General features: G+C 42.6%; 1 protein-coding gene and 1 long non-coding RNA gene across 9 annotated transcripts in view; one reads left to right on the forward strand and one right to left on the reverse strand.

Moving 5' to 3' along the window:
• The window catches only part of CSMD3 (CUB and Sushi multiple domains 3), a 1,041,917-nt gene that overhangs the window by 503,759 nt on the left and 512,033 nt on the right, over positions 1-26,125 (reverse strand). For all 7 annotated transcript variants that reach the window (XR_008306202.1, XM_053246219.1, XM_053246218.1 and 4 more), the window contains one exon: positions 21,893-22,017. Coding sequence is in view for 6 of the 7 variants with exons in the window: in XM_053246219.1 (XP_053102194.1) it covers positions 21,893-22,017 (125 nt within the window). In the remaining variant the exon portion in view is untranslated. The remainder of the gene's footprint in view (positions 1-21,892; positions 22,018-26,125) is intronic.
• LOC128323327 (uncharacterized) overlaps positions 1,104-26,125 on the forward strand; it is a 78,314-nt gene continuing 53,292 nt past the window's right edge. For both annotated transcript variants that reach the window (XR_008306204.1, XR_008306205.1), the window contains exon 1: positions 1,104-1,222. This is a non-coding gene — a long non-coding RNA (uncharacterized LOC128323327). The remainder of the gene's footprint in view (positions 1,223-26,125) is intronic.

The following is a 26,125-nucleotide window of genomic DNA, read 5'->3' on the forward strand; positions in this document are numbered from 1 at the left end:
GAGTTCAAATCCCCATTCAGCTATGAGACTTGCTGGGTGACTCTGGGCCAGTCACTTCTCTCTCAGCCTAGCCTACTTCACAGGGTTGTTGTGAGGAGAAACTTGGCTATGTAGTACACCGCTCTGGGCTCCACCGGTTCCTCCTTCCGTCTGCTGGTGGAGTGGGAGCGACCGCTGGAATGACTGTCCGCGCAAAGGTCACTGGTTTGGCCTCATGGCGGCAATGGCAGTTGGGGGGGGGAGGCTCGCGGTGGCTGCAGGGGGCTCACAGCAGCAGCAGAGGGCCACACGGCGGGGGCAGTCCAGGTGCCCAATTTGCCTCGGTGTGACACTGCACCCACCCACCCTCCCTCTACACCATCATCAAGATGCAGAGGGTAGCAGTGCCAATAAGGGTGTGCAGGTGTGGGTGACACTTTGCCACTCACTCTCCCACCCTGCTGGCACTGCAAGAGTGGCAAGTGGCAGCATCAGGGCAGGTATGTGAAGGGGACACCCTCCCCCACATGCCCACCCTCCTACGCCCAGAGAGGCTAGCAAAGGGTGGCAGTGGTGGATTGATGGGGAGGCAGAGTCGCCACTTGGCAACGGTGGCAGTGGGGGTGTGTGGTTCTCCTTTTTACATTCTACACACACACTATACAGTGGGGTGGGGTGCCATGGAGGCCACAGCCACAGCTGCGGGGAGGGTGAGTGGGCGAGGGGAAGGTTCCCCCTTCTGCCTTCCCAAACCATGCTGCGGTGTACGGAGTGTGCCTTGTGCCTGGGCTACTTATGGGGGCATCTGGCAATTGCTCTCATCGGCATCTGGCAATTGCTCCAGGGGGCATCTGCTGTGTCCCTCCTGGATCTGAGAAGTGTGTTGGGGGTCTGTGTGATTCTTCCTTTGGGGCTGGTTGGCAGCTCCAGCTGCTCTAGTCTTCTCTCTCCTTTTGGGCATCAGGACAGAGTTCAGTTCCTTTGACAGTGCTGTAATTGCCAGGAAAGGGTTAACTGAGGCTACCCATCAGGGAGCAGCAAAGAGGGACTGCAGCTTGGAGCCCTCTGAGTGGTCTCCCTGGGTCATATGCTTGCTTTGTCCACTCACGGACTGCTATTGCCATGGGCGGGGCTGGAGGACGAACAATGCTAGCAATGGCTGGAGAGAACCTGAAAAAGTTAATCGTCTGTCACTTACACTCCCTGCCAGGTTTGCAGCATGTGCCCGTCTGTTTGCTATGAGGTAAAAATAGCGTTCTATCTGCTTTCAGGATGTAACCCTGTTTTCTGCTCATCTGAATAGCTTCCTAGAGTGTGAATAGCAATGGCCAATATGGAGCAAACTAATGGATCCGGGCACAGAGCATCTGAGCCTCTAGTTAGGCCCAGCCCTCCCCCCCCGCCCATGCCGCCGCCATCTCACCGTGGGGGGCCAGGGCCAGGCCATCCCACCACCTCCGCCTCCCTCCAACTTGCCGTCCTCCTCCTAGGGGCAGCAGGGCTTCCTCGCCAACCATCCTCCTCCTGCTGCCCATTGTCCTCTAGCCCTCCTACTCACGGCAGAGCCGCCTCCTCACTCCAACTCACCATCCTCCTCCTCAGGGCGGCGGGGCTTCGCCTGCTGCCCGTCGTCCTCCCACCGCCCATCGCCATCTCTCCCTCCTCCACAGGGCGGCAGGGCTTCATCGGCTCAGGAGGCGCATGCTCCTCCCTCCCACCCTTGCATGTGTCACCCCCTCTGGGTCCACCATTCGTGGAGGCTGCAGTGGGGGCAGATTTTGCCACATCCCCATGCATCCCCTCTACAGGAATTAATTATATAGATATGTGCCTCAATGCATGCCACTGTCAGCAGTCAGAGAAGCTGTTAGGTTTCTCCTCCCCCTTTCTTTCTCCTCACAAAATTTCAATGGAACACTCTAAAGCTAGCTGTTACTGCGGATGTGCAAATTTGATGTTTCCATAGAAGCTAATGAGAGTGATATGTTTAATCTGTAGAAATTCACAACATCACTTTGAGGAACCCATCAAGGAGACTCATACTGAATAAAAACCATCTAAAGGGAACTTTCCCAGAGAAACTGAGTTAGTCTGGGCTTTGTTATTAGTTAGTAAAATCTCCCACTGTAAAGATAAGGGTGGGAAAGTACCAGTTGTGGTCTTATGATTCCATGTATGCTTTTAACGTCACACAATCTGAAGAGAAACCAGAGTTCTCTTTGTAATTTAACCATTTTCCCATGGATTCATTAAAAAACTGAAATACTTGTTCAGCAGGCAATTCTAAGCTTTAAAATGCCCATTCTAGCATGGATAATGGAAAGGGAAAGCTTTGAGAAACCATGGAAGTGCAGGAAGGGGGTAAGGTGAAATAACATGATGGAATGCTGATTTACCTCCACCCATTATTCACAGGCACTCCTATACCTGTGTAATTATTATTGTTATTGCTGTTTTGAGGGTTAGTGATTTTTATGAATTTGTTTGCAATGATGGTTAAGATTAAGCTGATGCACCTTGCAGAATTCTTTAATTATTATTAAAAATTTATTTTAAAATTACACACACAGTATATTAACATACAGATATAATACAGAGTATCCTTATAGTATTATTATAGTATTCCGATTATAAGGAGCATTGTAAATGCTATCAAATAGCTTGATCCCATCATGGTTAATTGGAATAAGTGTGAATTCAATTAGACATACTACTAGTGCATAGGACTGTAGCTATTATTGATAAAACAGTGATTAATCTTCATATTAAACCTATTAAACCATGTAGTCCTAGATAATGTTGTGTGTGACTCTGAAGAGCACTCCTAAGGTAAACTTCAGTTTTAAAATCCTGCAACAGTAAACTTTTGAACTTCACTGTATAAAGCTATCTAAGAACATGAAGGAACTGAAGCTAAAAAAATAGCCCTTAAATGTGTCCTTCATGCTCATTACATTTCTCTGAAGAATCAATACTTTTGCACTGAGATAGAAAAGTGCACATATGAACCAGTTCTTTTATTGCTGATTACCCTTCAGTGTAGTCTCTTTCCAAAATCCAGCCTGCAATATTGAACGACTCATTAAACACTTTGCTTATTAGCCCTTCGATTATATAAAGTGCTAATTAGAATTACTGTACTGAAAACTCTGCAGGCTCATCTCTTCTGAGAGGATCTAATCCACAACCTGTTTCAGTCAATGGAAACACACACATTGATCTTAATGGTTGGGACTGTATCCTGATACAAATGTAGAGAGCAGTCCTAGGTTTTTCCACTTCCAGCAGCCTCCTAGCATTAGAGCAATGATACTCCTCACCATTTTGCTCCATTACTGGAAAGTAGTGCTTAGCTGTTGTTTCAGGGGATGCAGAACCATTTGTGGAGGAAGAAAATCAGCCTTCGGCAGACATGAAACACAAAATTATATTTGTGCCCTCAGTCCTGATCTACAGGTCCTTAGGAGAAGGAAAGCATCCGCATTGCCTAGCTGCCAGGCTAACTCTGCTTGCCCAGCTATGTTTTGCTGGCAGTTTCATTGCCCATCATCACTTTGAAGCAATATTATCACGTCACCGGCTCTGGTTACATGCAGTTGGGCATGATTAGTTGGGACAGAATAGGTGTGGAAATGTGCATTCCATTGAAATAATGCAGTGTGGATGGACAACTTCTACTTTGGATGTAAATCTTACATACAACTCCATACAGTGTCTTGAACATCTAATCAACTAAAGGTGACTAGACAGAGGTGAGGGAATGCTGGCAATAAAGATTTGGAACATAGGAAGCTGCCTTATACCAAATCAGACCATTGGTCCATCTAGCTTGGCCTCAGTTTTAACATCCGCTGCTGCTGGTACAGGAGGACCTCGTTAATCACAGGTCCAACACTTGCAGTTTTGTGTATTTGCAGTTGGGTAATTAGCACCCAACCTCAGAATACTCAATGTTAAACCAGCTAAAAATGGGTTAAATCCACATATCCATGGATTGGAGGCAGCCGGAAATGAACATGGAGGTAATTTCCGGTCGCCATTTTGTGCATCAGAGCCATTTTGTTGCTCATTTTGTTTTTTTTAAAGTCCACATTTCATGATTATTCATAGGGTAAAAAAGGAAGTTGGCACTTGGGGGGGGGGCATTTTTGGAATGCTCGAGGCACATGGACCACAGTAGGGCACCTTATTTTGTCCCCTCCACACACATTTTGGCCCATTTTTACCATGGATTCCCAAGCCTCCAGGAACCTAATCCCCATAATGATCCAGTATTCACAGATTCATTTTCTGGGCAATGTTAGGGAACAGAACCCTTGCGAATGCTGAGGTTTTCCTGTATAAGATTTTTAGCTCTTTCTCTCAAAAAAATCTCAAACTTAGTAACGTGGTAAATAACGTGGGCAAGTACGTGTGAGGTGGAAAGAAAACAGCAGACAGAGACACCAGTAAAATAGAGAGAGGAAACAAGAACAGGTTTACTACAATAAAGTCTTCAAATATTTTTTTAAACCCTCTACAGGAACACATGGACAAGAGTACAATTTAAAAGTATAAAACAAACAAGCATGCTAGACTTCTCATTTAAAGCCCAGCAGGTTCCAACAGGTTCCAGTAGGTCCCAGGCAGCTCCCTCACTGCCACTTCCCCCAGCCTTCAGGCTCATGCCTCACTCTGCTCCTCAGCAGCGATCCCTCTCTTGCTGTTCAACTCTGTCCTTTTATCCAATACATAAACCAATCAGGGAGATTCTCCCCTCAGGCAGCCAGAACCTTCTGTCTCCACCTGCAGACAGAATGCTTAGTTACTTGCTACAGCTTACTACCTCAGACTTGACTATCAATCAGAGGTTGCAACCTTTTAACCCCTGCAGAGTTTAGAGGGAAGACAGAAAAAACCTAAAAGAAAACCTAAAGAAAAAGTACTGTTACACATACTGGATTAGCCCTTTTCTCCTTCAGTACCTTTGTGCCCCAAATCATTATTATTACTACTACTGTCTGCTACTATGGATATTCATATACTGCTTTTCAGTGATGCAATTCTCACGATGGAGAGAAACCAGGCTAAGGGAGCCCAGTCCGATTCCCCCCTCTATTGTGAGAACCACTGGGCAAGCCAGGTGGTTCAACGGCGGCCAGCCCGCCTACAAACCCCTCCCCTAAAATGAGGTTAGTGGAGCAAGCGCTCCATTAACCACATTTTACTGATCATGTGCCGCCACAGCATGGCTCTGTGGCACGGCGACACATGAGTAGACCCCTGATTAGAAGGCTGCAACAAGCCTCCCAGCCTCAGAGGTCTCCCCAGGATGCTTCACCCAGTTGCGCAGGGCTTCCTGGGACTTCCAGGGGTAGGGCAGCCCCCAATGTTCTATCATGTGTAGAGCCTCAATGAACGAGACCGGTCGTGTGTAGAACCTCAATTAAACTTCTTAAAGCAGTTTACATAGACAAATAAATAAATAATAAATAAGATGTCCTCCTGTTTCCAGAATGGCTCACAATCTAAAAGGTAGACACCAGCAACAACCACTGGAGAGATGCTGTGCTGGGGTTGCACAGGGTCACAAGGTCTCCTCCTGCTAAATATGCAAGAATAACTAAGTTAACAGTGTCTCCACCCTACTCCAAAGCTGTTATTGTCTGAAAACAGTCACTTCAGGGGCAAACATCAGCTTTTGAGAGATTATTGTTTGTGGTGAAATACTGTAGGGGAAGGGTTAACCAAAAGACGCCCCACATGGTTGTTGTTTGCTAAGGAACAGAATCTGCTAGTCTTAAGCACATTGTGTTATTTCTGAGAGGGCAATTGGTAGGAGCTGGACACTGGAAACATAATCATTGCTTCAACTGCAATTAAAAAACAAAATGCTCTGCCAATGTCACTCGCCCCAACAAAAATCCCAGGTCACCAATGGCAAGTTAGTGTGTGCTTAAAAAATAAGAATGTCTTAACTGTACCACCTTAGACAATGAAAAATATATTTTGAAGATAGTAAATGACAATTGTCAGGCAGGATGGATCTAGTCTAATTTTCTTAGTGTGCTATTTTTCTATGTACAGTTAATGTGTGGCCTTTTTTTAATGGAAGAGCATTCAGTCATGCAAGTCTTTGAGTCTTTAATCATACTTCCCATTTATAAGTTTACCATTTCATCTGCTATTTGTGAGAATAAGACCACAGATCATCTTTTGCAAGGGATCATGAAGTCACTTTGCCAAAAGTTCCATGAGGATTTGGAGACTGTACTTAGCTGATAGTGGAAAATCTATCAGATAAATAGTACTACCGCTGGATATGAAAGCCATACTTTCCCCACTGAAAGGAACTTATACTTTCAGAGACTTCAACCATCTAAGTCACAGAGATTCTAACAGAAGCATCTGTTGCCTGGAAGATACCTTCACAATTGACTTTTCAAAGGAGGATATTTTCAAATTAAGTGTATTAAACAATTTAACGGAATATTGTATGTCCAAAGGCACTAGGTACTCTGACAGGAACTGTGAAATGAGCAAATCAGGGCTAATGTTAAACATCTAATTATCAGCTCTCAGGGAGAAGTTCATATCTAAAAACAACAGTAGAGATGTGCTGAAATAGATTTCGCTATTCACTTCAGGCCTGAAACAAATCACAAAATCTTTGGAACGATTATTTGAAAGCAGCTGTTTTGACGAATCAACCTCAAAATGAGCTGATATGAGTGTTTCAGCCATAGGGAACAAGAGGGAACTTGAAACACACCATTGCTTCCCATGGCTAGCTCCTAGGGGCACTAAAGTGGGTTGGGTGGTAGGGCATGATGAGTGCTACCTACCACCCAACTCACCAAAGAAATGGGCAAGCAGGAAATTTTTAACGTTTTTCCCTTTTAAGGTTAAAAAGTTGTTAGAAATTGCCCACTTCTCCATTTATTTGGTGGGTTGGATGGTAGGTAGCACCCATCCTGCCCTACCACCCAACCCACTCTGGTGCCCCTAGGAGCTAGCCATGGGGAACAATGGTGTGCTTCAAGTTATCCATTGTTCCCTGTGGCCGAAACAAGCTGCACTCACAGAGTGCACACAAGTTTTGCACTGCAACTTGCAATGCATTTTGCATCCCTGACTTACAAAACACTGCAGATTAGAAGCACACAGTAAAAGGGAATCTGCGCCCCCCACAACACAGAACATACACATTTTTTCAAGCACAGTCCAAAAATGGCCAAAATAGAATCACTAACCCAGAATCCACTGCCAGTCAGTAACATCACTGGCACAGGCTGTTCTCTCACACAATTATGGATCCATTGCAACAGCTTCCACAGCAGCACTCTTAGCAGAAAACATAGCCATAAGCTTGACTCTTCAGCCATATTTTGACTGTGTACACTCGATGGCACACTTTACCTTTACAACTTGCAATGCAGATTTCAGAGCAGACCAGAGCAGTGAGTTGAGCATAAGTTAATCTCAAGGTCAGACCCAGAGCTCATCTCAAAGCAATCACCAAGAAAATATTACACACAGAGAGAAAGAGCTGACCTGCCACTGTCCATTTCTCGCCACAACACTATCTCACAAACAGAACAAACCACAACTCAAGGAACGAAAGCAGGAATCCAAGTTCTGCTATTGTCAATCTGAGGTCCAGCAAAACCAGATATATAGCAGCAATAGCATAGAATATTATGTTCAGTGCTGAATACCACAATATCAAACTCCCTTTGAGTCCTTCCTTCCTCCTCTCCAGATGCATCCTCTTAAATGACACACCACGGGCTCTCTCTACCTCACCTCCCAAGGCCCTTTGAAAACATTTTGAAATTCCCTCCTTTTTTGTTCCTCCCCCCTCCCCCCAAACAATGGTGGCACAATTACCCATGACAACACTTGATCTGTATGATAACAAGCCAACCAAGAATCAAGGAGATCTCAAACCGATTAGAAGCCAGTGACAGAAAACCAATCAGCAAGGGAGGGAAGTCCACCAGAGAATGGTGCTCGAAACACTCATATTGATTTGAGCTCCTAACAGGGCTGTTTCAATTCAAATTCTAAACAGGCCCTTTATTTTAAGGGTGTATTGTTTTGAGGTTGAGTAACTCAAAATGGCCCACTTTGAGCTTGAATCAATTCGAACTCAAATCAATTTGCACATCTAAACAACAGCTTTGTTTAAGCTGTTCAATTATGTTAATGGACATCACCATTCATTATAACTTCTTTTTCTACACATATCATTTATTTCGTTTATTATCATTACCCGAGTATTGTTTCATGTGAATCCAGGAGGGTAAATAATCAGCAGCCTTCAGAACTGTCATTCACTTCTACTACAGTATGTCATGGAGCTTATAGGGTAAGGAGGAGCTTATATACAAGGTTATTTTAAACCTCCAGAAATAAGTGGGCCATGTGGCAGACTCCTGCAACCTGTGTGCCAGAAGGAGCATAATAAGACACATCAGAAATAAAAATGATCTCAGATTTATGTTGCAAAGTACAACTCCCAAATGTGTGACATAGAACCAGCAGTAGTAAATCAGCAGCTCCAACAGCTTGCAAACAGCAAACTGAAACCAAGCACAAAACTGGTTTCTTTCCTATGTTTAACAACAACAAAAAATCAGAGTACTATCTGCTGTCATTACATAAATAATGTTCTTATATCATTGAAAAGTAACTGATGAGCAAAGCATTATATGGCATTAAGGTTTTACTACAACTAATTTTATGGCACAATAAAATCAGTTTTAAATTAATACAGTCATGTCAAGCGCACAGCATGTTTGTAATAAACCTCCATTATTTGACACAATCAATTACTTTTAAGCAAGATAATCCTGATACAAATAATATTCCCTTTTTAGAAGGAAAATGAATGCAGAAAATATTTCACTGAAGAACATATATGCACACAAAAATTCAAATCTCTTAAAACTGATACAATTGGTCAGATTTTATTTTTTAAAAAATTATCTAACATAGCTAATTCCCAAACGTTATTTCAGTCAAAGTGACATCTAATATTGCTAATAATCCTGTATTTAATATGTATATGGATTTACAGATCAACTAGGCATAGAATGAAGAATTACACCCATATGAAATAAAGGTCACAATTTTAAAAATGGCATAGAAAATGAAGACAAGACAATAAAAAACCAAGTCAGAAAGCTCAGTACTTATCCAAATGAAAGTCATGGACCAACATCCTAACTAACACTGCAGGCGCACTGCATGCAGAGCACCTCTGCAGCATTTAAAAATTCAGAGTCCCACTGCACAGTCCCTCAAACATGAAGGGGTAATTTCACATATCTCTCTTTCCCCTGCAATTAGGGAAGTGCAAGAATCACAACTCAAAGAGCAATTCACAGCACAGCCCTGGCACCTTTAAAAGGGAGGAGAGCAGATCCATACCTGCTCCTCCTCTGCTCACTGCAGCTTCCTGATTGGGCGGTGTGCCCCCCCCCCAGCTGCCATAGCGTGCCGGCACCACTCTCCGCAGCTGCCATAGCATGCCAGTGGCATGCACATTAGGCTTGAGCCCGAAATGGCTCAGCCACATTTGAGCAGCAGCAGGGGTGGCTCCTTAAGGGTGGGGGAAGGTGCACTTACCCCTCCCGCCACTTTTCACAGCAGATGGACATGCGCATGCACAATGGGCGTACATGCAGCCTCTACTTCCAGCGACTTATGGTGACGAAGCGGGGAAGGGGCGGCAGGGAGGTACACTGTCACCCCATGGGTTTAGGTAAAAAAAGGAGTGCCGGCGGGAGGAAAGCAGCGGGAGGAGTAAGTGCACCCTCCCCCACCCTTAAAGGACCCCCCCCCGAAAGCTGAAAGCCAAAATGGCCTCGGCTTCCAAAATGTTTCAGAGGCCTCTATAATGGCCTCTGAAATGTTTCAGACTCAAGCCTAATGCACATGGCCTCCACACATGGTCAGCAATGGACCATGCAAATGGCCACTGTGCATGTGTGGAGGCCGTGCTGCTGACATGCAAGGGAAGCTTGGGGGAACACTTCCACTGAGTTGTGGCAGCTGGAGGGCGGGCACCGCCCAAACAGGAAGCTGTGGCAAGTGGTGGAGGAGAAGGTATGGGCCTGCTCTCTTCCCTTTTAAAAGTGTCCTGGCTGCTCTGTAAATCACTCTTCGAATCACGATTTGTGCACATCCCTACTTGGAAGTGCTCTTTAACATCCAGAAACTCACCCTCTGGACTCCTCCTTCAACGGGAGACTGGAACCAGTACAATATTAAACCTCCTACCCAGTCCCAGCTCCTCAAGCCACTTAGAAGGACCCCATGGTTGATGGTACTGAATGTTGCTGAGAGGTCCAGCAAAACCCACTGAGATATGCTCCCCTACCCAGTTCCTGGAGAAGGTCATCCACCAGGGCCAGCAAGGCAGGTTTTGTTCCCAAATCCCAGACGGTAGCCAGATTGGAAAGGGTCAAGAAAATAAGTGCCATCCAAAGTCCTTTGAAGCTTTGAAGTGATGCCCTCAACGTGTGTAGGGTCTGGTACTAATGAAGGAAGGTTGCCATAGGTTGCCCACTAAATCCTGACCTGCATCTGTCAGAGATACATCAAAGTGAATGTTCAAGTCTTTCAAATTTATACGCCTAGGGGAAACACACTGCCCCCTCTGAGATTTCTGCTCCAGCTAAGGCAGGAAGTCTGAAGAGCAACAGGGCTGTTGATCCAACAGAAGAATCCCTATTCTATGAATCCCTTTGCTGTGACGTGGTGGCAGCAGCAGGCCTAGCTCGGCTGCAGTCATGACTGGCATGGCCACAGCCTGGGCTGGGAGGAGGGAGGTAGTGGCATGGACTGGCCCTGGCCTGGGCAGCGCTGGTGGGGGTGAGTGGGGAACGGGCAGTGGAGGCAAAGCCCCCATGCCTGTAGCAGCCTGGAGAGGGAGGAAAATGGGTGGCGGGGCTTCCGTTTGCCTCCCTGGAGGAGGAATGGTGGCAGCGGGGCCCTTTTTGGCTGCCCGGTGAGGCTCTGTGCAGGCAGCGGGGAGGAATGGAAGGGAAGCCGATGGTGGGAGGGAAACAGACAGTGGGGCTTCCCTGTTCGTCACCTGGGAGGAGGAATGGCGGCAGTGCCCTTTTTGGCCACCCACCACCCTGTGAGGCTCTGTACACGTGGTGGTGGGGAGGAATGGAAGGGGGGAGGGCAAGTGAGCGTGGGGTTGGAGGGGAGAGAGGAGAGACCAGGGCAGGAGGGAGAGGGAGGGGGGAACAATCGGCCCCAAAGAGCGCACAGATGCTCTGTGTGGGGTCGGCTAGTTATATTTATTTCCACAAATTCAGTTAGCAGTATTTTTAAAACTCCCTATAACTTTAATTGATCTTGTTATTTAGTCTACATCAACATGAGATAAATCAACAATGGTCAATTAAATAAGAAACATCAGTTGTCATATTTCAGATGGAGTTTTGGTGAAAAACCACTCATAAATACTAAAACTGGGCAGCGTACAAATTACAACTTGTGAATGGATGGAGCATTGCAATTGTGGAAGCAGAAGTGTTTCTTGTATAAACGCAATGCTTCATGGAATGAGCTTTGCACTGATTGAGGAGGAGTCTCGATGTCACCCACTTCATTTAAACAGCCACTCAGAAATCCCAGTCCCACTCTTTCTAACCGTCAAACCTTCTGAGGCATGCCATCCTTGGCAAAATCTAATGTTGCCACATCACAGCCAATAGTTTATATGATGATACTGGATGCCGCAGTTAATATGTTACTATCTGTATGGAAACAAAATAATTTATAAGCTCTTCCCCACTGGAAAAAAAGAGAGCATATGTATAGCTCTAAGCATCTCAGGATAGTTTTTCAGTAGTATACTTTGTTACCAGTCAGCCTAGTTTTGGGATAGCCCAGACAGCACCCCTCTATCTATATTACTTTGAAGGGCTATACAGCCAGATTGCAGTCCCTACGGTTAACTTTTCACCTGCCTGGGTTTGGCAAGACTCACAGCTGTTCACCCAAGATTATAATAGCAAAGACTGAATGGGAAGCCCCCACCCCTCTCTTTCAGAGACAAGGCAGTAATCGGCAAGCAGTCCCCATTTCAAAAGGAGAAGAATCAATCAGGGAAGAAATCCTCCCTTCTGCAAGAGATAACAGTGGAGCACTCCTTGGGAGGCACACAGATAAGTGGCACATTTCCTAACCCGTTCTGAATTAACAACTTAGCTGGCAAGGACTCAATGGAGCAAACCATAAAAAATATAGATATGTAATTTTTCCACACCTGGTCTTAAGAGAGCCAACCAAGTACAGTCCTATTCATCACTTACATCACATTTACATAGCTTCTTACTCTTGCCTTTGTTGGGCAAACTACCCTCAGAGTGATTAAATTCATGTGGCAATATATTTCTTTGTCTTGCATGGAATCTGCCACCTTCAGGCTGGGTAGAATGGCTTGGAAACAGCCATTCAGGGCAGGTTTCGAGGTATATCTACCTCTAGCCAAAGCACATGGATTCAAAATCTGCTTGGATCACTATCCCATGGACTCTCATACACACGAGTTGTAACCCTTCACTCCTTTTCTTCACTTTTCGTGCCTGATCCCCCAAGAGGAAGCCTCCTTGCCAACCTTCAATGAAGACACCAACTTACCTGGGAAGGATAGGTAAACTGATCTCTGGTCCTTCTAAATCTCCTTGCCACTTCTCTCCACACTTCTCAAGCACTTTCACTGCAAGCCTTAAACCAGGCTCTGGTCTAAGCACCTTAACCAAGCTGATCGATCTCTAATTAGGACTTCAAGCTAAATTGCTGCTTGCCCTACTCTTCCTAGAATATCAGCTAAAATTTACTGCCTTGCCTAACTAAACTGTTGCCTTCTGTACCCCCACAGAATATTAATAAAGCTTTTGAACTGAACTGTATTTCTATCTCCTCATCTTTTCCAAAACAAACTTGCTCAAACTGATACTGGAACTAAACTGCTCCCTTTAGCCAAGCTAATTCCCCATGCTAAGCCAAAAGCACATTTGGAGCGTCTAGCCAGTGCTCTGGGGCAGTTCTGCTAACAATATCCTATTTTCTATTAGACATTTTTACCAAGTACATTTTCCATGTTTTTCTTCTTCTGGCTTTATGTGCTAGCCGGTGTTGATCATTTATCTCTTCCTTATAGTAACTCTCAGGACCAGGCCACATATTAGCATATGGTTATCTGCATTTCTTTGTTTTTCCAAATACTTTTATCTTCTACAAATATTTATTTTACTCTTCCTTGTCATCTTGAAGATAACAATACATTAGCTTGGTACACATATTAGTGTGTCGTATTAGTTGATCAGCTGTTTAATTTGTGTTTGCTGTGTTGGCTAGCAAGATTTAGGGAGACCCTTCAGATATTTTACAGTGTGCAAGAGACACACGGAAAGGATCAAGACTGAAAATGTGGAGAGAGAAAAGTTTGTCAGCCAACTGTGAAAATATTCATTTGTTTTATCTCTTTAAATGTAAATGAATAAAGCACATTTGCTGATATGAGAAATGTTTCTAAGATTTATATTTCAAAATCAACAATTCCCTGTATATTTACAACAAAGGGCATTGTTCATACTAAAAAGGTATATTGTAGATATATTTTGAATGTGTTAGGAAAATTAGGAGAAATAAAGTTTGCTTTTGAACCATTAGATTTCTGTGAGTGGGTTGGTGCTTAAATTACGGGATAACTGACAAGCTTAATTAAATTGACAAATTCTTCTTCCTGACTTCCCCCAATTTTAGCCAAATCAAAACATTAATTAAGGAAGACATTACAAAGATAGAAGGCTGGCTGCCCTGGCCCTTCAGCAATTCAGGTACTAGAACGGACATCACTGAGCAACCAATAAATAGTCATGTTCTTGACAAAATGTCACAGGCTGACGTACTGCACAGAGAACTGCAGGCCAAAGAATAAAGTGTGCTTCCTGCGAGGCACTCTATAGCATGTCCACACTGCTGTGGACGCAGGGCTGCTCTGTGGATCCTTCAGATCCCATCCCTTACAGTTTGTGTGACACACACTTTCCCCCCTTTCCAGCAATCAGTTCTGGATCCATGAGGAAGGATTCTGGAACCCAATGCATTGAAAACCACAAGTTCTGCATCCTATCTGAAATACTTATTTTATTCTCTCAAGAGATTGCTAAGCAAGCACAAGAGTTTAACACGTGTATTTAATGCCATGTGCAGTGTGGCCCTTAGTTGGTATTTCATCTCTCTTTTTCAAACAGATGCTGGTGCTTAGGGACTCACACCCAATTCACTGGGGAAGTGGAATTCCTCTCCTCCCCACAACTCATACATTTCAAAATTCTGAATGTGATACACAATATAATTAAATTAGTTTGTCATTCTCTCTCCCCATAGAACCCTGGGGACTATAATTCAATGAATGGTGGGTTAGGGCAGGGATTACCATTTTGCATCACCATATGTTGGGCTACAGTTGTTATGGGATCCAGTTGCTGTTGGATGTTTTTGCCATAGTGGGCTAACACAGCTGTGGAAAAAGGCTAGCTAGAGCAGGGGTTTCCAATCTTGAGTCCCCAGATGTTCTGGGACTACAACTCCCATCGTTTCCAGCCACAATGGTCTCTGGTCATTGCTGCTGGGGATGATGTAGTCCATCATCATCTGGGGACCCAAAATTGGGAACTCCTGGGCTGAGGGATCTGACAAATTAGCACTCTCTCCAAGCTAGACTCCCAGATAGCAAACATCTATATGTTTGTTGTGCAAATAGGTGCCTTCTAGCTACATCTCTCCCCAGTGCTGAAGAATGAAACTTTGGTGGCAATTATGACATCACCTGTGGTTTATCTATTCTGATCCCTGGTGACAGCTAAACTCAGTGGTGTAGAAAATGCAGGAGAAGAAGCAGCATTTCACAGGGGCAGCTTGGTTCTTCTCCTATCCCGAGAATAGATGAGATAATCATGACAAAGCAGTTGTGCTCCTTTTAAATATACAAATGAGTGATAAGGCTGCCAGGTAAGAAGTATCTTTCTTTTCTAGAACAGGAATTTCTAACAACTGGAGGCAGTTTGAAACAAAGCAATCCAGCAAATGAGGCATGTATTTCAACATCTCTAAATGCCAAATTGTTTCACTTCCTTTCTTTGGCTCTGTAATTAATTCTTGTCAAAGCTTAATTCTAGAGAGGGTAGGGGAAAAGATTCTATGTTACCTGAAAAAGTATCTTTACCCTGGAAACAGATAAACTTAAACAGAAAACTAAAGTCTTCTTATTGTTGTCAACTTAAACAACAATAAGAAAAGCTTCATTTTGGGCATCAACTGGAAAAGCGGGGAGAGGGGGGAATAACAGATTCTGCCAACTTAAGAAAATATAATAAAAATCATGACACAAGGTAAGGAACAATGCAAGGTAAGGAACATAACTTGTTGCACTCTTTCAGAAAAAAAGGAAGTGAAAAACTTCAGATATTAATATCACCAAAACAGAGGTAAATGCTTCTTTGCTAAATAAAGCAGCCATTTAGTTTCTTTCCTAGAAAGTAAGAGGTGACACCATCACAACATGCTTCATTATAGCAGGAAATGGCTTGGCATGAAATACATGTTTTCAATCAGTTTAAGAAAGTAGCAAACTCATAACAAAAAAGTCCGATAATACACATTGTTGCACTTTTTCAGGAAGGAAGAAATGTCAAAGATCACAGGTAGTCACCACAAAAATGGAAGTAAGTCCTTACGAGTATTGACTTCTTGTTGGTATTCTTTGGCTTTCTCAATTATCCAGCATGCATCAGCAATGATGTCTCTTGTTCATTGGCCTTTCCTGAAACCAGCATGAACATCCAGCATTTCCCTTTCCATGTAGGGCTCTAATCTGCATTGGATGACCCTGAGCATTATTTTGCTAGCATGTGGAATTAAGGATATTGTGCAATAGTTTGTGCAATCTGTTCAGTCTCCTTTCTTTGGTATGGGTATGTAGACTGACCTCTTCCAATCTGTTGGTCACTGTGTCATTCTACAAATTTGCTGGCATAGTTTGGTGAGAGCCTTGACTGATTCTTCTTCTGTTGCCTGCCATATTTATGTAGCTATTCCATCAATTCCTGTAGCCTTCCAACTTGGTAATTACCGGAGCGCTGATCTAACTTCATTTCCCCATACTAGAGGTTCTTGAAAGTAGGGAATATCTTCTAGAGTATCTAGATGTTGGATGTTGACATCCCTGCTGTACAGATTTTCAGTATACTCCTTCCATCTCTGTTTGATTTTCTCTGAATCAGCTTTGGCATCCTTTAACATACCAATTCGTGGTTGAAATCTCCTTCTGAGTTCAGAGATCTTTTGAAAAACATGCCTTGTTTTTCCATGTCTATTTCCATCCTCAAGGTCTTCACAGATGTCATTGTAGTACTGCTCCTTGTCTCCTCTAACAGCTTTCTGAAATTCCCTGTTAAGTTCCTTCATGAGGTCTTTAACTTTCTTGACTTTGGCTTCTCTCCTCTTCTTGGCAATTTCCACCATATTTCATGGATATATTATTTACATTTTACATCCCGCTCTTCTTCCAAGGAGCCCAGAGTGGTGTACTACATATTTATGTTTCTCCTCACAACAACCCTGTGAAGTAGGTTAGGCGGAGAAAGAAGTGATTGGCCCAGAGTCACCCAGCAAGTATTAAGGCTGAATGGGGATTTGAACTTGGGTCTCCCTGGTCCTAGTCCAGCTCTCTAACCACACTGGCTCATCATTATAGAGTGTCCCCACCACATATTTAACATATTTACATGTGAACACACTCTGTGTTCCCACCACATATTTAACATATTTACATCCGGATCTGTGAATTTTTACTCACAAGCAGGACTTTATTCTCGAGTAGTTACATTGGTTACACTGGATATCCCCCAACTTTTCCAGACCATGGAACCTACATTAATTGCATATTTCACTTCATGAGTGTCCCCCCAGCAAACATGGCATCCTGTGCGACTACCTACTAACCACTGGAGAAGCAGTTATGCAACGCTTTATAGACACAGAGCAGTCCTGTGTCCACAGCAGTGCAGGGTTGCTTCACAGCGCCTTGTAGCTGTTTGTGTGCCTCTCTTGAATCTACAGTACTTTTTGCAGGATGTTAACCGATAGTAGTTGGGGGAAGGTTTTTGGTTTTGGTGCTAGTAGAATTCGGAATGAGTAAGACGGGAGGTTTCTGAGATCTAGTTTAACTGGATTGGAAGCAGCCTGCAAGGAAGGGAAGAGCCCACATGGTTGATTTGATAATCTAAGGCAAAATCTATCCCTTAACAATTCTTTTTTATTTGGCATGTTGGGAAAGGGTTGCGGGGGGAGTCAACAGCTCCTCCTTATTCAGATTAAATAAAGTTCAACCTAAAAGTAGGTTCAAAATTAAATTGCCCATTTTTGCTCATTGTGACATTTGTAACATAACTTCATGATTTCCAAATATTTTCAAATATAATAAAAATATAGTTGGGAGATACATGGTTAAGGCTGGAAATAACGTCAACAGGTACATCATTATGTACATAATTATAAGTAAAACAGTGCATGTAGTCAAAGATTAAATTAAATGTATTATTCAAGAAGACATGCCCAAGGGATAGGCACAGATAATGGAAGCAAATGAATCCTGGTAATATATGTTTCAGAAAGTCCTCTAAACCAGTCCTTTAAAAAGCTTCTTAGGGAATGGTAGGAAATTTGAAACATCAAGAAACAGTTTTTAAAGATAGGTTGTTGGGTTTTTATACTTTAAATCACAAAGTGTAGCTACAGTAAACACAAATGCTGCAGCATAACAGATACCAGGCCACTTCACACAATACAGTTACTTTACTGTCTCACACAATTAGGAAGGAGACATGTCATCATTACATCTTCCACAGACATCCCATTGCCTTCCCAGCATGTCCCTTTATCATGTGGGAGGACTGCTAATCTGAATCCTGCACACACACAAAAAAGCCATGTACTGGAATGGCACTTGGACATCTGCAGAGAATGTCTCAGTGGGCGTGCTCTTGGTGTGTCCTCTTCCTAATCATGCAGGCTGGTGAGATATCACCTAAACTAACCCACAGGAAAAAAATGATTAAGTATATAAATTTTCCAGGCATGTTAATATGCTCTGTGGTTTGATGAACATTGTACAGCAGTAGAGCATTTAGAAAATTGCTGGAGAATATGATTTGCGATGTTGGTCATATAGGATGAGTGGCCTGTGGAGGGAGGCAGGCCCAGGAGTTTTTAAAGATACATCACACTTGCATTGATTATTTCAGTGCTCCAGAAAGCAATGACTGAGTGCCCAGGAAGTGACCAGGAAATAAAGGGTATGAACAGAAACCAGGAATGATTAAGAAGTACAAAAATAACTTCAACAGAAATATACATAAAGCCAGAAAGTAACTTACTTGTGGGTTTAATTACCATAAGCACCTCATGCCAACACTGCTTTAACAAACAAGAAACTCAGAAGGAGCCAGAAAGCTCGAGTGCTATGAAATGGTTACAGCTTTCAAAGCTATGCCAGAACTTGGCTGAAGAGATAAGAATGAAGCTAGGAAGGCATGATGAAAATTGGCTCACAAAATGGGGTGGGAAGCAAAAAACATTATCAGTGTCCAAGAGACAGAAACAGAATTAGAATTGCACTTTACCAAGGAAAAAATCATTTTTAAACTAATGGAAAGCTTAGTGTACAAAATAAAGAATTTATTAAGATCCAAATTAATATAATCATAAATTTGGAAGAACCTTAATATCTGGACCAGCATCTTTCAAGGGCAGGATGCCCTGGATTAGGAGTACTCAGTAGCAGAGTGAGACTCCAGCTTAAAGGAGGCGGGAAATGTAGCTTTCCAAGTGTATAAAGGAAAGATGCTTTGGCCTCTGTTGATGATAAATTCTTCCTTGCCCAAGGCTGGAGTAACCATATGAAGCTGCCTTATGATCTCATGCTGGGATTGTTTCTAGCACTGCTCTCTGGGATCCCTTTGGGTGGAGATTCCAGGAATTAAACCTGAAACCATGAACATGTAAATATACTTTACTACTTACGTACTGATTCTCCCTCTGAATAAAAAATACTTCAGAAATATGTGTGCCATCCTAGTGAAGGGATCATGCTAACAGATTCTGCATTATTCCAGTCCATGTATATGTACCACCGAAATAAACAACTTCTTGGAAATGAAAGTTAGCATGTGTGAACAAACTCAGCCCACCACCAGACATGTACTGTGGTCCCCCAAATATATACAGACCCATAATTTTTACAGTCTGGATCCATATAGCTTAGGGAAGCAACATAATGTGTAACACTGACTAATTTATAAAAGGAAAGTAGTTTAAGGATTGCCTCTTGCACACTTTAAGTGACAAAGCGGGGGAATGCTTGACTAACAAGCAGAGGGTTGCCGGTTTGAATTCCCGCTGGTACTATATTGGACAGCAGTGATACAGGAAAATGCTGAAAGGCATCATCTCTTACTGCGTGGGAGGCAGCAATGGTAAACCCCTCCTGAATTCTACTGATAGAAAACCACAGGGCTCTGTGGGCACCAGGAGTCAAAATCGATTTGACGACACACTTTCCCTTTACTTTCCATGTTAGGGTTTGAGACTATTTTCCCTATATCTACAGAAAAGGAAGCAAGAACAAATGGGACTGAGGACTTAAAAATGGGTAATACTTAACGAAATCTGACATCAGTTACTCCTGTAGACACCTTAAAATGTGGAGGTGTAATGATAATCTCAGATGCTATTTGTCTTCAACAAGGTATGGCAGTTAGAAGTAATGCAATTAACCAAATCAGTTAACAGAATGACATAGCACAATTACAGTAAGAGACACATACCCCCTCCAAAAAGTAAATTGCCTTACAACACTTGCACATGACATTGCATTAGAACATAGGATCATACAATATCAGAGCTGGACATTGATACCTAATGGCCTGATATCAGTGATATCATCAGAGCTAACACAAATAATTCTGATCCAATATAGGGAAGCCTATATCGGATCATAATAATCCATTATGGTATTTTGGATATCAGGTCAAATATCAGAAATAATATTGGAATATCAGTGCACAAAATGGTGGTCCACATACAAATACAAAATATTGGTGCACAAAATGGCGGTCTACATACAAATATTTATTTATTTATTTTTATTTACATTTATTTATAAATACAAAATGGAGTGCAAATCCCCCCCCCAATTGTAGTTTTTTGGGGGGGAGCCATTTTCTGCCATCTGTCTGCTTGTCCCCGCTGCCTACTCAAACATTTATTTATTTATTTGGGCTATTTTTAATTTATTTTTACTTACCACTTTAAAAAGCAAGACATAGATTTCTTGGATGTTACATCACTTCCCTTGTGATTCTCGGATGTGACATCAATTTGGCCATGATATTTTGATGAGAGTACAATTTCCGGGTTACTTTTACAAATTAATTAGAAATCAAGGAATGGACAGATTTAATTGAAATTAAATACATAGAGTCCTGCTTAATTTCAGAGCTCTATGCCCAGCCATTTTTTCTCTCTGCCCCCCCCCCCAAGACATCTATGGGTACTTTCTCCAATAGTTATTGGATAAGAACATAAGAACAGCCCTGCTGGATCAGGCCCAAGGCCCATCTAGTCCAGCATCCTGTTCCGCACAGTGGCCCACCAGATGCTGCTGGAAGCCACAGACAGGAGTTGAAGGCGTGCCTTCTCTCCTGCCATTACTCCCCTGCAACTGGTACTAAGAGGCACCCTGCCCTTGAGGCTGGAGGTGGCCCACAGCCCTCCAACTAGTAGCCATTGATAGACCTCTCCTCCATGAAGTCATCCAAACCCCTCTTAAAGCCATCCAGGTTGATGGCTGTCACCACGTCCTGTGGCCAGAGAGTTCCACAAGTGGATCAAACGTTGTGTGAAAAAGTACTTCCGTTTGTTGGTCCTAGACCTCCTGGCAATCAATTTCATGGAGTGACCCCTGGTTCTAGTGTTGTGTGAGAGGGAAAAGAATCTCTCTCTCTCTCCACTTTCTCCACACCATGCATGATTTTATAGACCTCTATCACGTCTCCCCGCAGTCGTCTTTTTTCTAAACTAAAAAGCCCCAGGTGTTGTAGTCTTGCCTCATAAGAAAGGTGCTCTAGGCCCCTGATCATCTTGGTTGCCCTCTTCTGTACCTTCTCGAGTTCAACAATGTCCTTTTTAAGATGTGGTGACCAGAATTGTAGGCAGTACTCCAAGTGTGGTCGCACCATAGTTTTGTATATGGGCATTATAATGTTAGCCATTTTATTTTCAATCCCCTTTCTAATGATCCCTAGCATTGAATTTGCTAGGATTTCAGATTGGAAACTGGATAATAATGATATTTACAAGGGCCAAAAGACCCGATACCAAAATCTATCAAATTGGATTCGTCCCAATATTTCTGTTCATGCACAAGCCTACCTTCAACTATCCTCTAATACAACTCCCTGCTCAATGCAGGAATCTCCTATAGTATCCCTGACTGAGGGCTGGCTTTCCAGTCTCTATTTGAAAACTTCCTGTGAAGGAGAGTCCACCATTGCACAAGGCAAACTATTCCACTGCCAAACAGCCCTTACAGTTAAGAAATGTTTCCTAAGTTCTAGCCTACATCTGCTTCCTTGTAATTCCAGCCCATTGGTTCTAGTTCTGCCCTCAGCAGCAGCAGAGAACAAGTCTGTTCCTTCTTCTATGTCACAGCCCTTCAGATACTTGAAGACAGCTATCATACTTCTCCTTCATTTTTTCCTCTTCAGGTAAACATGCCCAGCTCCTTCATAGGACTTGGTTTACAAGAAACACTATGATCGCAGGTCACTCATATATTTACCTTTGCACATTGGTCTATGATCACTCCATGCGGCAAAGACTTCTGCTATTCTCTGACAGGTGATACTTTTTGCCCCCTGTAGCACGTAGTCTTCATCACAAGAAAATTGTACTGTTGCATCCAGGCTAAAATTGAACACATCAAGAGGGGAGGAAATACTTAATGCTTGTTATTTCCTGTACTTTTTGAAAGTTCTATAAACATTTATTCTTTTATTAATCCCATCAGTTATCAAAGTTTTATCAGTTCTTGCATATTATGCAACATTAGCCTTGTCACTACTTTGGCTTAAAATAAAGATACCATAAATATTAGGGATGTGCAAAGCCTGTAGCTTTATTGCCATGGAGTTTTGTGTATTTCTGTCCCAGGGTTTCAGATATCCATGATAATTCCCACCAAGTATATCACAGTTCCTTGATTTTAGGAGCTCTGAATACAACCGGATGTGCAGTCTCATTCTTAAACCCCAGCTAGTTTGCACAAGGGTTTGCACATTTAGCCTCTGGTTTTCCTTTTTCCCCTGGATGGAAAGTAAATAAGATATAGGCAAACAGAAGGTTCATTTGGGATCCACATAAGTAGCTGAACCTTTCAGATTACCACATCAGTCCTAGTAAATATAAAAGTATGCTTTGTAAACACAATAGAAGAGCAGAAGAGCCTGCTGAATAGCAATTTTGACTATTACTACTGAAGCAGAAGAGTGAATGTGTTTTTGGTAGTGAGAAGCTACGATTTTAAGTATTAAGGGGATGATGTCAATTAAACTTAATTACTGAAATCAAAGAAGCTTAATATCTCTCAGTAATGTTGTCTGAAGAATGATGAATTGGAACTAGGAGAGTTTGACCCACCAACTTATACCTCAATCTTGTAAACAGCTTAGGAGCCAAGAGAGCTTAGGAGCTTATATTATACCTATTGTTGGTATCTTCCTCGCTATAAAGCAAAGACCATCTGAGGGCATGCCCCATCCCTTAAATAAGAGACTTCTGGACCCACCTCCCTCTTTATTAATTTATTTACCACATTTGTAGACTGCCTAACATAAATCTCTAGGCAGTGTATATAATTTCAAAATAAAACAGAAAAGCAGAATAAACAAAATAAGAAATTAAAACAGTTTTACAGAATAAAAAACTTAAAACCCCTGCTAACTGGGTAGAGAAGCCCCTTTTACCATGGTGATTCTCTTTATTTAGCAGAGGGAGAGTAACTGGCCCTAACCACACCCAGCACAGTACTTCCAGTGACTGTTGCTGGTGTGTGTCTTATGTTTCTTTTTAGAATGTGAGCCCTTTGGGGACAGGGAGCCATCTTATTTGTTTTATTTCTTTTTGTAAACCGCCCTGAGCCAATTTTGGAAGGGTGGTATAGAAATTGAATTATTATTATTATTATTATTATTATTATTATTATTATTAATAAACAGTTTTAAAAATTTTAACTAAAAAACTGAGAAAACAGGTGTGTCTCAGGGTTCATTTTAAAAGCAGCCAGAGATGTAGAAGCTCTTATTTTGACAGGGACCACATTCTAAAGCCCTGGGGAAGTCACAGAGAAGGCCTGGTCCCTAGTCATCACCAAAGGAGTCAGTGCCAACTGTAACCGATCCTCCCCCTTGATGGAGGCTCCATAGTTAAGCTGTAACATTTTCAGCTTACTCCACCAATTGATCAGTTTGTACAGTCAGCCTTCACACTCGCAACTATGGTGATTTTCCTTGTAGTTTGAGTGATCCACATTGCAATACTTGAAAATTTTACAGCCACCTCATGCTATAAAGATATGTGAAACATTGATAGCATCTTCCTATCACGTAACAGCCCTGATTTTTGTCCTTCTCAAGTACCTGTCAGTTCATTCTCTGTCTCTCACACATACACACACCTCTGCTTTTTGAGAATGGACTATATCTGTATTGGATAGCTTGCTAGTGTACCATTGGATAGCTTGCTAGTGGATTGGATAGCTTGCTAGTGTACCAGCTGGACTTTAAAGGGATAAATAACTCGCTAAGTGAGTTAGCTAAACTGGTCCCAGGAGTGTTGTTGTGGTCCCTCAAGCATATCATTTGGGGGTATTTTTATATGCATAAAATGTACAGTTCCTCAGTGCCAGTTTGGGATTTCATTGCATCCCTAACAAAGGTATACTCCAGATGGTAAACAGCTCAAAAGTAGGTTGTAGATTTAACATAATGTTTTGCACAAACCTAGAAATAGGTGAGAATAGGGCCAACTATCAAAAATGAATAGCAGACACTGTTGATAACATGGTCAAATGGGTCCTTGGTCTCAATTATTCTGTTAGGACTGGGGCGGGGGGCTTTTTTCCCTTTTAGATACACATACCCTCTCTGTATATGTGTACACACACACACACACACACACACACACACTTAAATATTACAGTTATGTGGCAGACTATTAGAGTCACTGGTTTACATCCAGACCAAGTTACTCATGAATATTCCCATGTAGGTTTATAGAACAAGTAAACATTTCCCACTAATTTCAATAGCACTACTCGTGAATAACTTAAGCTGGATGTAAACTAGTGATTGGAATAGCTAAGTCCTCTAATAGAAGGCAGTGGAGCTTTGTCTTAATCACTAGATATTGAGGTGGGAGGGCTGAAAACTCCTTACATGCCTTAAAAGTACCCCCAAGAATTGTTGTACTCTTGGTGGGAACCACCATGTTAGGACATTAATCTTCAGGTGATTCCTGAAAACAATCCTGAAGATTTTAATGTGAAAAAATGTGTATTGTGAAAAATAGTGAGTGTAAGGGACATTTGGTAACCTTGCATGCTGAACCAGATAAATAAACAAACAACCTTGTATTGTTTGTTTGTTTGCCTATCTGTCACAGCACAAGCCCTGCCTATACAACTGTTAACCAAATATAAGCATTCTATTTATGTCAACATAGGCTGGCCTACTAAAACCAATGAAAAACGTTATCTTCACAGCATTTTTGGGTCTACGGAAACACAGGCCAGCATCCTGTTTGTTCAGTTAATTCTCGCCTCAGAACAAAAACAGGGTCTACCTAACCAGCAAACTGACTGAAATTCTGACACAATCCAGGGCTCCCAATTAAGGCCTAATTAGCTCCTGAGTCATCAGTCCTTGAAAGGAGTTAATTCATTAAACCCAATAAATGTTTTAAGTAGAGATCTCAGTCTCACATATTATTCTCAATGGCCTTTAACCTCCAACAATCCTGATTTACCCAGGACGGTCCCTCCCCTTTCGCTTTTTTAAACGTATATTTATATATACACACTGTCGGTATAGCACTGCCCACAAAAGTCCCAATTTTTATAGCTACCTGTACACAACACTGCAGTACAGGCTCCGACACGGGCATTTCTTACTGCTTCGAGCAGCCAAAGCAGGTTTCTGTGTATTTTTGTACTAAAGGCAACAAGAAGCAATGGCAGCTCTAGTTAGATCACATAGCAGTTGAGGGGGATGTGGCCACAGCTCCTTGTCTTGGCCTATATTTGGAAAGCCCTTGCTATGGTCACATGCTCTGCTGAAGTAAGACTTGGGAAGGTAACTGCTGAACACAGAATGTCTGCTATGCCCATCAGCCAGGCCAGGCTGCCTGCCCAGCAGAAATTCCGCCACCAGAAATAGCAGCATTAGCCACTCTGGACCCTAAATCAAGTTAGGCTGTCAAGAAAGCCCATTAGCAGCTCTGCTTGAGAGTTTGGTTCCCCTACCTTGTTTTTCTCTGTCTAGCTCTATCTGCAACCAGAACAAGCATTTTTCAGAAGTAAGGGTCTCACAAGCACTTGCTACTCACAGTCCATGGACTCCTTATGTCTCATGTCTTCTGCTATCATCTCTCTCTCTCTCTCTCTCTCTCTCTCTTTCTCTTTCTCTCTCTCTCTCTTGTTGCCTGTCTGCCCATATATGCCCCTTCCATATTATCCCTTTGCCCTCTTCTCTGTCTCTCCATTTTCATTACTTTGCATCTTCCCTATTCCCTTTTTTCTATGCATGTATCCAAGTCTCCCTCCCTCCCCTTAATTATCTGCCTTCATCTCTCCTTCATACTTCCTTCCAATTACTCCGCCCTCTTCTCTGTTCTGACCCCACTCCTTTATATCTTTATCTCGAAGAGTTATACTTGAATGATGAGGGATCTATGCTAGTGATTGTGAATACAGAACTGGCTGTAGTTGTCCATTTCTATTTCATTACTGTAGTGTTAA

Source organism: Hemicordylus capensis, chromosome 4 (genome assembly GCF_027244095.1).
Source record: "Hemicordylus capensis ecotype Gifberg chromosome 4, rHemCap1.1.pri, whole genome shotgun sequence".
Lineage (NCBI taxonomy): Eukaryota > Metazoa > Chordata > Lepidosauria > Squamata > Cordylidae > Hemicordylus > Hemicordylus capensis.